At 37.6% G+C, this 13,521-nt stretch overlaps 1 protein-coding gene across 2 annotated transcripts; it reads left to right on the top strand.

Moving 5' to 3' along the window:
• The first annotated feature begins 221 nt into the window (after nt 1-221).
• PMS2 (PMS1 homolog 2, mismatch repair system component) lies at nt 222-13,369 on the top strand. Of its 2 annotated transcripts, none has more exons than XM_048065554.2 (15): nt 222-332; nt 530-669; nt 1,170-1,256; nt 2,370-2,472; nt 3,163-3,346; nt 3,864-4,031; nt 5,623-5,720; nt 6,499-6,598; nt 6,880-6,964; nt 7,553-7,705; nt 8,966-9,857; nt 10,720-10,887; nt 11,365-11,465; nt 12,424-12,593; nt 12,961-13,369. In XM_048065554.2, exons 1-15 carry the CDS (start codon nt 307-309, stop codon nt 13,102-13,104), a joined length of 2,619 nt encoding a protein of 872 aa, XP_047921511.1. In that variant the 5' UTR covers nt 222-306; the 3' UTR covers nt 13,105-13,369. The 2 variants fall into 2 exon arrangements, with proteins under 2 accessions (XP_047921511.1, XP_047921515.1); XM_048065558.2 differs by having other exon boundaries at nt 12,948-13,369.
• Nucleotides 13,370-13,521: the final 152 nt, after the last annotated feature.

The raw sequence follows: 13,521 nt of genomic DNA, 5'->3' as shown, positions 1-13,521 counted from the left end.
GGCTCCGTACTGACTGGCCCGCCGCCCAATGACGGCTGGAGGGCGCCGCGCTGGTTCCTCTCGCCTTCTTCCTATTGGCTGGCGGGAGGGGGGAGCCACCGAGTCCGTCAGCGAGCCGCCGCAGGGAGAACGGCGCCGGGTGCGATTGGGCAGTCCTGTCGGCCAACTGCTGGCGAGGAAGGGGGAAAGAGGGGACTAGGATTGGTGGGCGCTTTGCTCCGGCGGCCAATGGCGGGGGCGGGAGGGGGCGGGGCTTCCTGAGGCGAGCGGGGCCGTGGCGTAGGCGGGCGGGTGAGGGGGGGCGCGATGGAGGAGGCGGCGGCGGAGCCCAGGTGAGGGAACGGGCCCGGGAACGGGCCCCTTTGGCCTCCGTGTGCCCGGAGATGCCGGGGGCCTCCACCTGCCCCTCCCCGTGCCGGGCCCTGCAGCGGTCGCGGCCTGCTGGGCCCCGCCCCGGCCGGGTCCCGCCGCTCCCCCCGCAGGCCGCCCCGTGCCCCCCGTGGCCCCCATCCCTTCTCTCTCTTTGCAGCCCGGAGCCCGCCAAGGCCATCAGGGCCATCGACAGCAGGTCCGTGCATCGCATCTGCTCCGGGCAGGTCGTCCTGAACCTCGGCACCGCCGTCAAGGAGCTGGTGGAGAACAGCCTGGACGCTGGAGCGACCAACATCGGTAACGTGCCTGTCAGCACTTCGTGAGCCCCCCCGAGGTTTGGGATACGTCTGTTTCCTCGCTGTGGAGCGCGCATCCAAGTGTGCTGGCAGCGATTCTACAGCTCGGATACACAAAGCGTTTGAGTTCCTGGGCACCAGTTGAGCTCGTGCAGGCTCAATTTGCACTTCTTCATCTGTAGCCTGCTCTGCCCCTAAATCGTTGTGGTGGTTGGGCTCTGCTACCTCAAGCTAGCAGACCTTTAAGTCGGGGCTGCAAGTTCCAGAAGTGCCAGGATAAGAGCTGTTACAATGGTGAAAACTTCCGTACGGGCCAAAGAGAGACCTGAAAGTACAGGCAGGCTTGCATTAGGTTGTCTGACTTTTGACAGATACCAGGACTTTTTAATGTCATTAAAGCTATATGGAAATCAGTTGTATGGTAAAGTTGTTTACAGAATTAACGCTGAATGTTGCTTATAAACATACAGAGTTAAAAGACTTTATTTGTCAAATTTGTAGATATAAAACTGAAGGATCATGGAACAGAACTGATAGAGGTTTCAGATAATGGAGGTGGAGTGGAAGAAGAAAACTTTGAAGGCTTGAGTAAGTTTAACTTTCATAATTTATATATTTATATATATTTTCAGTATAATTACTACTATGTTGTGTTGTTGTTGTTTTTTACAAATTTCCTATATCTAGTCATTTTTAATGAGCACTTGACGTTTACATAATGCTTGCGTGACTTGCAGTGACTTGGGCAAAACTAGAATGAACTTTGTAAGTGCTGTTGTGGTTATAGTTTTGTAGCTCAGAACTAGTCTTTGATTTGATTGATTGTTTAAGTGGAACGTAGAATAGATGTAATTACAGAGGAGAATGCCCCAGAACAGTTCATGTAGATTTATTCATGTTGAGTCATCAGTCACTGCTGAAGGAGGCAAACTTTGTGAGAGTGACTGCTTTTGAGAAATGAATTGTGAACTGGAGTATTTGCAGACCATGAACTGACATTACATGCTTGACTGTCAAATTTTCCGTTTGCTATTTTTAAGTAATGCAGAATGAGAGCAGCCACGATACTGTCTGACAAATGTAACTAGCTATTGCAACGGAAATACCTATCTTTCCTCTTTCCTGTAATAGTAGGGATCTCTTTCACCATAAGTTATTAGTGAGTAACTTTGTGTGCTCATAGTGTTTATCTGGTAGCCAGCAAACTCATTCTTCTGCTGTTCAGGACAGGGGAAGTTCAGGAGCGCTGTCAGGTGCTCAGGTTGTTACCTGGTGACTAGTGCTGTGCTGGTCGTGTACAGTGAGTCCTTCCCAGCTGTGGTCGCGGTGCACAGGTTTATCGCTGCCTGCTGTACACCGTTACACAGCATGGCTCTGCAGTTGTTTTTTTGCATGGCAGCATCTGTGGCAGGTACAACAGTGGCAGAAGCAGCTACTGCATGCTGCTCTGAAGCATTTTGTGATGCACATGCCAGTAATGCTGTGTGAATTTCAGGTGTAAGTATGGAATGAACAGGTATATCTGAGGATTTTAGAGAGATCTTGTATAGCAGAAAAGAAACGTTGCATATTTAATTGAGTATTATCTAAATAATGAATAATACAAAAGTCTTTTTTGCTTCTTGATACGCATGCAAAACCTACTTGCATAGACCACTGTGACTTTGAAGTGAAATATATATTTTAAATATCTCTTTCCAGCTCTGAAACATTACACATCAAAGATACAAGATTTTTCTGATCTAGTACATGTTGAAACATTTGGGTTTCGTGGTGAAGCTCTCAGTTCACTGTGTGCATTAAGGTATTAATGTTAACCTTCTTACTAGTAGAAAGTTACTATACTCAAAAAATGACTGAAGCCAGCTGTTCAGCTTACCGTTATTGACAAATTGAGGCTTTGGGAACTTGCAGTTACTTGAGGTAAGCTCCATTCTGAGTAGCAGGTTGCATGACATCCTGAGGTTCTTTCCATCCAAAATTATTCTAAGATTCTAAGCATCTGAATGGCCCTTTTATGCACAAAATTTAGCGTTACTTCAGTATGCAAGTCTCTGCAGGATGGAATTGTGTATTTGCAGAAGTCTTTGATACCCTGATGTTATACCTAAGTGCTGCCTGCTAGGCTGCAATTACTGCAATTCGTTAAAACTACATTTAAACTCCTCCAAGAGAAGCTGTGTTTCAAATAGCACAGCTTTTTTTGCAACAATAATGTTCTGCTGTTGTGTGTTAGTACGATGAATGTAGTGTCCTACCAAACCAGATTTTAACTTTGCATTTTATATGAGAAGGATGAAAGGGATAAAAATGTTTGTGTTGTAGCTAGGAAAATGTTATACTACTCTTCAGTTATATTTTAAGTTGCTTGTGGTGAAAACATAACTATAATTAAAAATACATGAATGTTTTCTGTGCCTGATCAGGTTGTAAGGAATGGTTAAGAAAAGATAATGCTCAGTCAGTAATTCTGTTGCCTTCTTCCCTCCATCAGTGATGTTACCATTTTTACCTGCCATAAATCTGCAAAAGTTGGGACTCGTTTGGTATTTGATCACAATGGTAAAATTACTCAGAAAACTCCTTATCCGCGACAACAAGGAACAACTGTTAACATACAGCAGTTGTTTTATACTTTGCCAGTACGACATAAAGAATTTCAAAGAAACATTAAAAAGGTAGGTTAGATCAGAAATTATTAATTTAAGACTGTCTTACCTCAGATTTTTTCACTGCTGAATAATGTTCAGTTCTGATATTGTCAGACTCTTTCATGCCTGTCTTACATCTTCATATAATAAGCAGTGTGCCCATATGCTCTCCTCTTCTGATTTGCAATGAATAGTTTTAGAGGTGCAGTCTCAAATTTCTGTATGTTGAAAAAGAAACAACAACACGGTCACTTTTGTGTGTTTTAAAACCATGGAATGCTGTGTTTAAAAATGACTGAATATCAATCTTGTAAATATGACATAGATTAATAAAAAAAAAGTATGACTATTTGCACACATCTGTTTTTCATATATATATATGTATGTATACATACATACATTTAGCTTGTAACAATTAAAAAAAATCCGACGCTCCCCCTTTTGGACACAATAAGTCTCTGTTGCATGCAAATATTGATAGTGTTATACAATCTTGTTTTAAAAAGACGTTTTGTATAAGCGTGAACTCTTTTCTCTTTAATAGGAATATGCAAAAATGGTCCAGATACTGCAAGCATACTGTATTATTTCAAAAGGAGTGCGGATTAATTGCAGTAATCAGGTCGGCCAAGGGAAAAAAAACTCTGTGGTATCCACTACTGGAAGTGCTAGTTTAAAGGAAAACATTGGAGCAGTATTTGGGCAAAAACAGGTATTACATGCTAATGAAAAGGGACGTAATGTGGTTGGAGAGATGTAGTTTTAAGGCCTCATTAAAATAGAGGGGATGCAGGAAGCCTTTAAAAAACATAAAAGGATGGAGCTTGTGTTGACTTCTAGCACACCCTACAGGTTGAAGAAGGGGAAACAGTGCAGCCTTTACGGTTCCCCTGAAGTTTCTAAATATGAGAGGAACTGTGTTTTGATGGATGAGAAATGATTTAGGAGATAAGGTTAATGCTTAATATCTCTGAAGCCAGTTTTATGAGTTGTTCTGACAGAAGGCCTCTGAAGGTCCATGATTTGTGCTTTCAAAAAACAGTATGGACATCGAAGTCTGTTGCAAGAGCAAGCAATTAAAAAAAAATTCCTAAAAATAGTTGTGATGTGACAGTCTTAACTGAGAAATAGAAAAGTGAGGCAATGCCTGCCTCATTAAATGGATGTTGCAGTCAGCCCCTGTAGAAGTGTGGACTCTGATGCTTTATAAATAATAGCTATAAAAATAATTGTTAGCATCTAGAAGGAAGCAAAAAGGAAAGAAACTCAAAGCACCCTTTCTAGAACCATATTCTACAACCATCAGGAATACTGAGTGCTTGATAGCCGCATCCTGGTTGTTAAGCCCTTCTACCGTTCAGAGTGCCCCTTGCAGAGTTATCAAAGCCTGTTCATGCCATCCTGAAAGATTAGACAAAAGATGTAACTTTGTCTTGTCAGACAGCAACAAGTGTAGCTGAAAATGCAGTGTTACCTGAGTAGAACATATCGATTATAACCTGGTTATGTAATATCAAGTACGTGAACGTAAAATCAGTAGGAGGTGTTGTAATGACAGAAAAAAAATAGTGGTATGATTGGGAAAATGTGTCCCCTCATCTGTTTGGTAATTTGTGATTCAAATAGCATGTCTTTTCTAGTAGTTTTATTGTTTTTTCAAAAGAAACTTCTATTACTCTTCTTGCCTTTTTGTTTTACATAAAACTTGTTTAGGTAATGTGTAGGTAGCTGAGACTCCAACTTAAGTCAATCATTTTGTTTTTCTATGTGCCTTTTAAAGTAAGGGTCTGTGAAACAAATAAGACATATCATAGAACGGTTTGGGTTGGAAGGGACCTTAAGGGTCATTTAATTCCAACCCCCTTCCATGGGCGGGGACACCTACTACTAGACCAGGTTGCTCAAAGCCCCATCCAACCTGGCCTTAAACACTTCCCTAACAAAGAGTTTGTAATGGCCCGGTTATTTTAAAGGGACAACTAAATTTCTCCCAAGTCCAGAAATATTTTACTGCTCCTTGTGCAGTAAAAGGGGATGGGACATCCACAGCTTCTCTGGGCAGCCTGTTCCAGTGCCTTACCACCCTCACAGTAAAGAACTTCCTAACGTCTAATCTAAATCTATCCTCAAATGTAGTGATACCTTCAGCACTCATTAGCAGTGTTACTGCCTTCTGCTAGGCTACATTTGGGTTTTGGCTAATTTGAATGAGTCAACTTGAAAAGAAGTACCCTTTTATCAAATGCAGTTTAAGGTTAATAAATAGTAATAGAAGAAATTCATTTATTTTATTTTTTTTTTAGTTGCAGAGCCTCATCCCTTTTGTTCAGCTACCTCCTAATGAAGCTGTTTGTGAAGAATATGGACTTAACGCTACTGACATGCCACAAAATCTTTATAGGTAATTAGAGAAGTACAAAGCAGTGTTGCCAGTGGCATTTTAGCATAATCCTATATAAAAATAAAATAAAAAAAAATGCAGTTAACAGTACTAAAAATAACTAAGAACAGCATAATAAGTATTAGTATACAGTCTAGGAAACAACATCACTTGATTTAAAAAGATAACTCAGGACAGGACTAAGATGTTGACAGTCAGATGAGAGGGAATAGCAGAACTGCTATTCCTTGCGACCCATCTGGTTTTATATTACTGTAATCTTCTGCTGAATGTCATCAGTGAAGGTGCTCTGAGTAGTTGCATGCATGAATTGTATCCATGATTTACACCTGTATTTCTTCAGTAATGTTACTGAGAAATGGTATGAAATGAATGTGAATCAGTTTATGTAAGTAAATTACCCTTTACTTAAAGTGTATTTTTCCCCCTCACTATAGGTGAGGTTGACAAATAGATGCATCAATATCTGACCAATGCCAGTTCACAATTGACCTCTCTTCTGCTTTCAGAGCAGAAAAATGACAAATGCCACTTTTTTTTTTTTAAATCAGTCAATAACTTTTTCAAATGTCTGATGACTTTCTAGAGTTGAACATCAAGCCTTTGTTAGATAAGTAACTAGGAGAGGAAAATAAGTACGCATACTTGCTGATACTGTGTAATAGGGTTTCTTTTAGCAGTTTATAAAATACTTTTCCCTGAAATATGCTCTGACTCAGAAAATTTTCTTTTGTTTTCCTCCTCCATTTTACCTTACTGTTATATTCTTATTCAACAGTATTACAGGCTTCATTTCTCGTTGTGATCACGGTGTTGGAAGGAGCGCAACAGACAGACAATTTTTCTTTATCAACCAACGTCCATGTGATCCAGCAAAGGTGAATTGTTTTTTCGTGTTTTCTAACAACGGCAACACTAACTTGTTTGGTATTCTCTGAAAACCACTTGATTGATTAGTCGCTGATATACGTATTTGTTGCTTGATGCTGCAAATTCCTGTCTTGAGTTTTTGTCTTCATCGGGTCCATTTATGTGAACAAAAGCTGAATTGTATGAGATAAGGTTTAGAACATCTGTTGTTTTGTGGGGGGTTAAATAGCATTCTGGTTTGAAAGACAAGATAATAGTACTAGTTTTAATTGATTTTCCACCTCTGCAGGTTGTCAAGGTTGTGAATGAAGTTTATCACTTGTACAATAAACACCAATATCCTTTTATTGTTCTTAACATTTGTGTGGATTCTGGTGAGTTATGAATAATTTTCAGTAACTTTTGTAAAGGCTAAAACTTCATTGAGGAATGAATCATACTTATTTAAAGAATATCATAGTTATTTAGAAAACCGTCCCTGGGGGTGTTTAAGGAAAGGTTGCATGTGGTGCTTAGGGACATGATTTAGTGGGTGACATTGGTGGTAGGGGGATGGTTGGACCAGATGAGCTTGGAGGGCTTTTCCAGCTTTAACTTTCTGCAATGCAATGATTTTTTTTGATCTACATTTGGTGAGGATGGAATCTAGCTGTGGTTCTACTTTTTCTCTACAGTCTCTACTTGACTCTGAAGTAACTTCTTAATGAATGAGAAAAAAGCTATCTTGTATTTAAGCTAACCACAAGATTGTCATGTTACTGCACAGAATTAGCTTCTGCTTTGTTTGCTAGAATGTTGAAAAAGTTTAATTTGCAGATATACTTTGAATGTTAACTGTGGTTTTGTTTTCAGTCATGTGAAATAAAAATGAAGGGCAAAACTGCAGGGAACTTTGAACCAAGGGCGGAGGAAACACTTATTTTTCCATCTATAATATGGTTGTCTTTCTTTTGATTTTTTAGAATGTGTTGACATCAATGTTACTCCAGACAAAAGGCAAATTTTACTTCAGGAGGAAAAACTTTTATTAGCAATTTTAAAAACTTCTCTGATGGAGATGTTTGGTAGTGACCTTAACAAAATGAACGTCAATCAGAAACTTCTGGACATTGCAGGTGGGACACAAAATGTGAAAGTTTCGCATATGATACATGGTAGAGAATTGGAAAATGTATTTTAAACCCAAAGAAGAAATTACCAAAGTTTCGGGTTTTTTTTTTAATTAACATGCCTTTCAGGGCAGATTTTTTTCATGTGTTGCTTGCACTGAAATACTATATAATAAAGGAAGACCAAAAGTTATTAATACAGTATGATTTTTAGTCACCTGTATGGGGAAAAGATTAACACAAAATTAATTGATGTCTGAAAGAGTTTTCACAAAATACTGGGAAGAAATTTGTGTTCCTCCCAGAAGAAGAGAGAAAGAAAAAAAAAAAATATATATATATATATATATTTATATTTGGTTTTGCTATTTATTTATTTTTTAACCCATAGAAGCATCTGAAGCATCATATCTGATTTGGGCTGTTCTTTTTAAAAACCGAATACTTTTTATACCTGTCATGGAGGATATCAGGATACTTACTGGGAGCTTATGATCTAACTAAAAAGGCTAGGTGAAGATTATTGGACAGAAGCATTGTTTATTTAAATGTGCTTCTGAAAAAATGGTTGAAGTCTTAAAAACAAAAACTGAAACCTGAGTACTTTGATTCTTTTATATTAACCACAGAAATCACCATTTCTCCTGTCACTATGTAATCTTTCAGGGTTGCTTTTCTATGTTGGCAGGAGCTTTTCTTCCTCTCCCATTTCAATAAAAAACCATCTAATTTCCTTTTTTTTTTTATGTATAGGAACAATTGCAGACTTAGTATTATTTATTTTAGGTTCATCTCTAGTAAAATACATGTTGGACCGACAATCTGCAAGATTTAAGTCCTTTAATTATCAATGAATCACATGTACGAGAAGTATCTGTTGTGCCAGCTCCTTAATTCCTCACCCACAGACTTTTATAGTGACCCCTGAAGTGGAAGAGCAATTCACTTTTGTCATTCAGTCATTTAAACTCTTGATAATATAAATAAGAGCACTGATTGGACTGATTGCTGTTGCAGCTTAAAAAGATACTACAAATTCATTCATGTTAAGTTTTTTAAAGATATAGCTGCTTGTCCATTGGATAGTAATACATTTCAGCTCCTACTCAGTCATGGTCTGAAACTTAAGGGCTCCTTTGAGGAGCTTGTTAGTTTTCTACTCCTCCCTTCATTCCTTTTACTGAAGCGCATGATTCCCTTCATGTTTGAACTTAAGTTATAAGTTAACTTATGATCTTGAAATATTTTTTATTCTGGTTTTATTAGGCAACTTGAAAAAAACACTTCCTGAAGAGTCAGAAAAGCCTCGGGAAGAAATGCTGCTCAATTCTGAGACTGAAAATGCAAGCGGTGGAGGAAAAAGAATGACTCTTGCCAGATTAAGGGAGTCATTCTCTCTCCACCAAACAGAGAGTAATTTTCAAAGCCCTAAAAGGGCAAAACAGCAGCACAGCTCCCCTAGACAACTGTCACTTGAAACTGTTTTGAGTACTGTAAAGAATCGAAAGACTGCCTTGAGTGAGGAGTCTGAGAGTTGTCATAAGATGGAGTCAAAGATGTCAGTTCCAAACAGCTGTTTGAGAAAATTAGAAGACAATACAGATTCTGGATTCTGTAGCACCTCTGAATCAGATGTTGGATATAATACAACAGAAGCTGGGAGCTGCGTCAATAGTGAAAGTGTAATTAATCCTCCTGAAGAAGAATTCTCTAGCTCAGAAGAACAACTTCAAAATGAGTGTCCTAAAACGGCTGGACATAGTGAGAAATCATTGGAATGTGATGTTCAGGTCTTAGGCACTGAACATGAGTTAAATCGCATGAATGACTGGAAAAATCAAAGTAACTTATCTCTGGAAGCTAGTAATTCTTCCCCAAGAGGAAAATGTTTTAAAAGTGAGTCAGGTGACTTCAAGGCAGGTGTACATCCTGAAGTGAAGAATACTGAAAACTGTATGCCAACTGTTGATGTACTGGTGGAAGTTAAAAAGAAAACTGTGCCACTTGAGTTCTCTATGAAGGTTTTAGCAGAAAGGGTAAGAAAGGTAATGCAGCAACAACGGAAAAGTACAGAAACACAAAATTACAGAAGATTTAGAGCAAAAATTAGTCCTGGAGAAAATAAAGTAGCAGAAGATGAATTAAGAAAAGAGATCAGGTATTTTAACCTTCTTAACATGTTGTATTCATGAATTAACAAAATACATTTAAGGAAATAGATAAAAACTGCGTTGTGGGGGGAGGTGGAAGGGATGCTTAAACCTACTTTCTAATTTTGGGGATCTTTTACCTAGCTTACACCATTAAAACATCATTCTTGCAAGAGTCTGACAGAGGTCTGCAGCTGTTTGAGCTAAGTGCAAGCAGAATGTGGGGAAAAAAAAACAAAAAAAAGGCAACGAATCTTAGATTTGACTTGGCTAAGATTTGTAATTTTCAGAGGAATGCCAAATTCCATGACAGATAACACTAAATAGATTCCACAACTCATATTTCTCCCTCATGTGAATTTAAAATTCAGCGATATGTGTCTGTGGAAATAAATTTTGTTCAGATCGTCACTGGGGGGGAGTAACGGTGTATGATTTGTGAACTTTGATTTTAAGAAAAAGGTATTAACAAAGCCTTCTTATAGCAAGAAGGCAGCAAATGTGTCAGCTGCCTTACTTCAAAACCATGATGCTGCCTTCAGTGTTATTCAATTAGACTATCACCATACTGCATGTTTCTAATTTTATTACTGCTAGTGGCTGTATTTATAATGGGAAGAATGCTGATCAAGTCCTGTTTTAAGGATGGATTGTGCTGTGCCAGGCATGGCATCATCAGTCAGTGCCAGAATCCAGATCACCGTTTTCTTTTTTCTTGTTCATATCCTGCTTAAATTACATTTTTATTTGTATTTATTTTTGTTTTAAATGGAAAGTGTGTCAGGGGAGATAAAGATGTTTTGAGATTTTACACTAACATGGTAACTGTTGTGTTTTGACTTGTAATCTGTTTATATTTTCTATATACAGTAAAGAAATGTTTGCAAAAATGGAGATCATTGGCCAGTTCAATTTAGGGTTTATAATAGCAAAGTTGAATTCTGATCTTTTCATAATCGACCAACATGCTACTGATGAGAAATACAACTTTGAGATGTTACAACAACACACAGTGCTTCAAGGTCAGAAGCTGATAGCGTAAGTATTTTCATTGTTTATTTTAACAATTTTATAAGTTTAATTTGATGTTTTTGAAAGGTATCTATGATTATACTTGCGTAGTATTTCACATATTCAAAAACTTACAACAAAAGTTATTTTTATGTTCAGTGTTCCAGAGAATCAACCTTCACATAGAGTTACAACTAAATTCCACAGATAATCATAGCTATGTAGAAAGTCAGCGGTCAAACAGATTTCATGGCAGGATTACATGTTAATTTGGTAAGGCTGGTCATATAGTGAAGATATGGGAGACAGCTATAGCACCAGGGAGTGCTGCCCAGTTCGTTTTACTCTGTTGAGTAACGCTTGGAAACGAAGAGTTCTGCTCAGTAGTGAGATTTTTTTACAAAGCAAAATGAAATGTTATCTCGGAGAGCCCTGTGTTGCTGTCACTACCTTAAGCAGTCTTTACTATGTACTTATGCGATACTGTATTTTTCTCTCTTTCAGGCCTCAAAATCTCAACTTAACTGCTGTAAATGAAACAGTATTGATTGAAAACCTAGAGATATTCAGAAAAAATGGATTTGATTTTCTGATAAATGAAGATGGTGAGTTTGTGTCAGAATTACTGGAAGTAAGGAAGTTCTGTGGCTTCATTCCCATTCTTATGCAAGAATCCCTTTAGGCAAAAACATGAAAATAATGTATTATTGTATACAGGCTTTTTTTTCTTAAGACTTACCATTCTGTGGTGTTTCTGCACTATTTAACAGAACATTGTAGAATATTTATCTCACCATTTTTTTTAAAGTTGCTGTAGACTCTTTGGCATCACTATTTGGCTTTATGACAGGATGTGTATTTTCTGGATGTGTCACACTAAAATCATTTTGCTTTATTATTACACTTGTGGGTCCCAGCAAGGTTAGATACAGGCAAATGGTAAATCTAGTAATTTTAAACTATTAGATAGCATTGGTAAATAATGTTCTTTGGTTTTCTTTATGGCTGTAGCATTAACTTGCTATGTATTTCTGATCAAATTGCATAAACTGCAAGCTCCTTATTTTTCTTATACATGTGTTATCTTTGCTTTACATCTCAGAGCTTTATTGGGAAGGATTGTGAAATTATTTTATGTTACCACTTCGGTATTTGGGAAGTCACTACAGATTTTTCCCTATTCTTCACTTCAGAATCTCCAATTTTTGCCTGAAATGCTATTAATTATTAATCTTTTACCAACAAACAAAAATCCTTGATTATTTTTTAGTTACATAACCTCAAAATACCTTCATAAATCTTTTGCTCTTTGAAATTGAAGGGTTTGTCAGAAATCAGATCTATCTGATTTTAAATTTGCAAACAATTCTTGGTTAATGTTAAAAACAAAAGCATGTCTGCTATAGTCATTGCTTTGGTTAGCTAATAACATCCCATCAAAAGACTAAATTTGTCATATATGCAGAACACAGTAACACATCAAAGTAGTTTCTCAATTTTTCTCTCAAGAAAAAATAATGTCCTGTAATGCTGTTTCTTTATTAATTATTGCAAATCTTTCAGCTCCTGTAACTCAGAGAGTGAAATTAATATCTTTGCCAACAAGCAAAAATTGGACTTTTGGTCCACAAGACATAGATGAGATGATCTTCATGTTAAGTGACTGTCCGGGAGTCATGTGTAGACCTTCCAGGGTCAGACAGATGTTTGCTTCTCGAGCTTGCAGAAAATCTGTAAGTATACAGCACTTGATGTTTATTTTCAAGTAAATACTATATTTTCTGTTGTATCATATGTGGCTGTATCTGCATGTCTTGCAAGAGAAGTTTATTTACTGCTAGGTGTCAGCAGCCAACATCCTTCATTTTTGTCTGTGTGTAGTGAAACTTGGGAAGAATCCTGGTAATTTTTTATTTTGGTTCAAACTAGTGCACTGATGAACAATATACTTGTTTCTATTTCGTTTTCTGGTAGGTCTTTCTGCTTTTAATGCTTTGCACAGTATTTTGCTTGCTGTAGTAGTAGAAGTACTGCTCTTATCTGTATGTCACTTGTCAATATGGAGTAAGATTTATTTATTTATTTAGCATTTATTTTCAGGTGATGATTGGAACTGCACTGAACATACAGGAGATGAGAAAACTGATCACCCATATGGGTGAGATTGAGCATCCCTGGAACTGCCCCCATGGAAGGCCTACTATGAGACACATAGTCAGTCTAGACTTGATTTCATCAGAGTAACAGTCAGTTTCTGTTTATTAACACTTTCAATTTTAATAACTTGGCAATATTTCAACCTTTTATCATGGTACTCGTATTTTGACTAAAAATGATTTTAGCCAGTTTGCAAATTTGAAAATAGCACTTAAAAACATTCAGCGGGGTTTCATTATCAATGATATCTACATACTGGGATTCATGTGTAAATAACATCTTTTATTGTCATTTGCCTTCTGTATTACTTTTGTAATCAAGATTTTTTTAAATAAATATTTATATATAAAGAGCAAGAGTGGGTGACCCTCAGTTGTAGCAAATACAGTGATTCTTAAGTGTAATGTTAATTTAAGTCTAGTAATGCCATAAAACATAAAATTATCATATACAGGATGTACAAACAGATCATTTAAAGAAAATGTAAATGATCTGCAAGTGAAA

The sequence above is a fragment of the Anser cygnoides genome, chromosome 15 (genome assembly GCF_040182565.1).
Source record: "Anser cygnoides isolate HZ-2024a breed goose chromosome 15, Taihu_goose_T2T_genome, whole genome shotgun sequence".
Classification (NCBI taxonomy): Eukaryota; Metazoa; Chordata; class Aves; order Anseriformes; family Anatidae; genus Anser; species Anser cygnoides.
Note: the sequence above shows the minus strand (reverse complement) of the source record. Positions and strands in the feature narration are given on the sequence as shown.

Coding starts and splice junctions, on each gene's coding strand:
- PMS2 (XM_048065554.2), top strand. CDS start 307: ATGGAGGAGGCGGCGGCGGAGCCCAG. Junction 1,257..2,369: donor AGAAAACTTTGAAGGCTTGA/GTAAGTTTAACT, acceptor ATCTCTTTCCAG/CTCTGAAACATTACACATCA. Junction 9,858..10,719: donor GAATTAAGAAAAGAGATCAG/GTATTTTAACCT, acceptor TTCTATATACAG/TAAAGAAATGTTTGCAAAAA.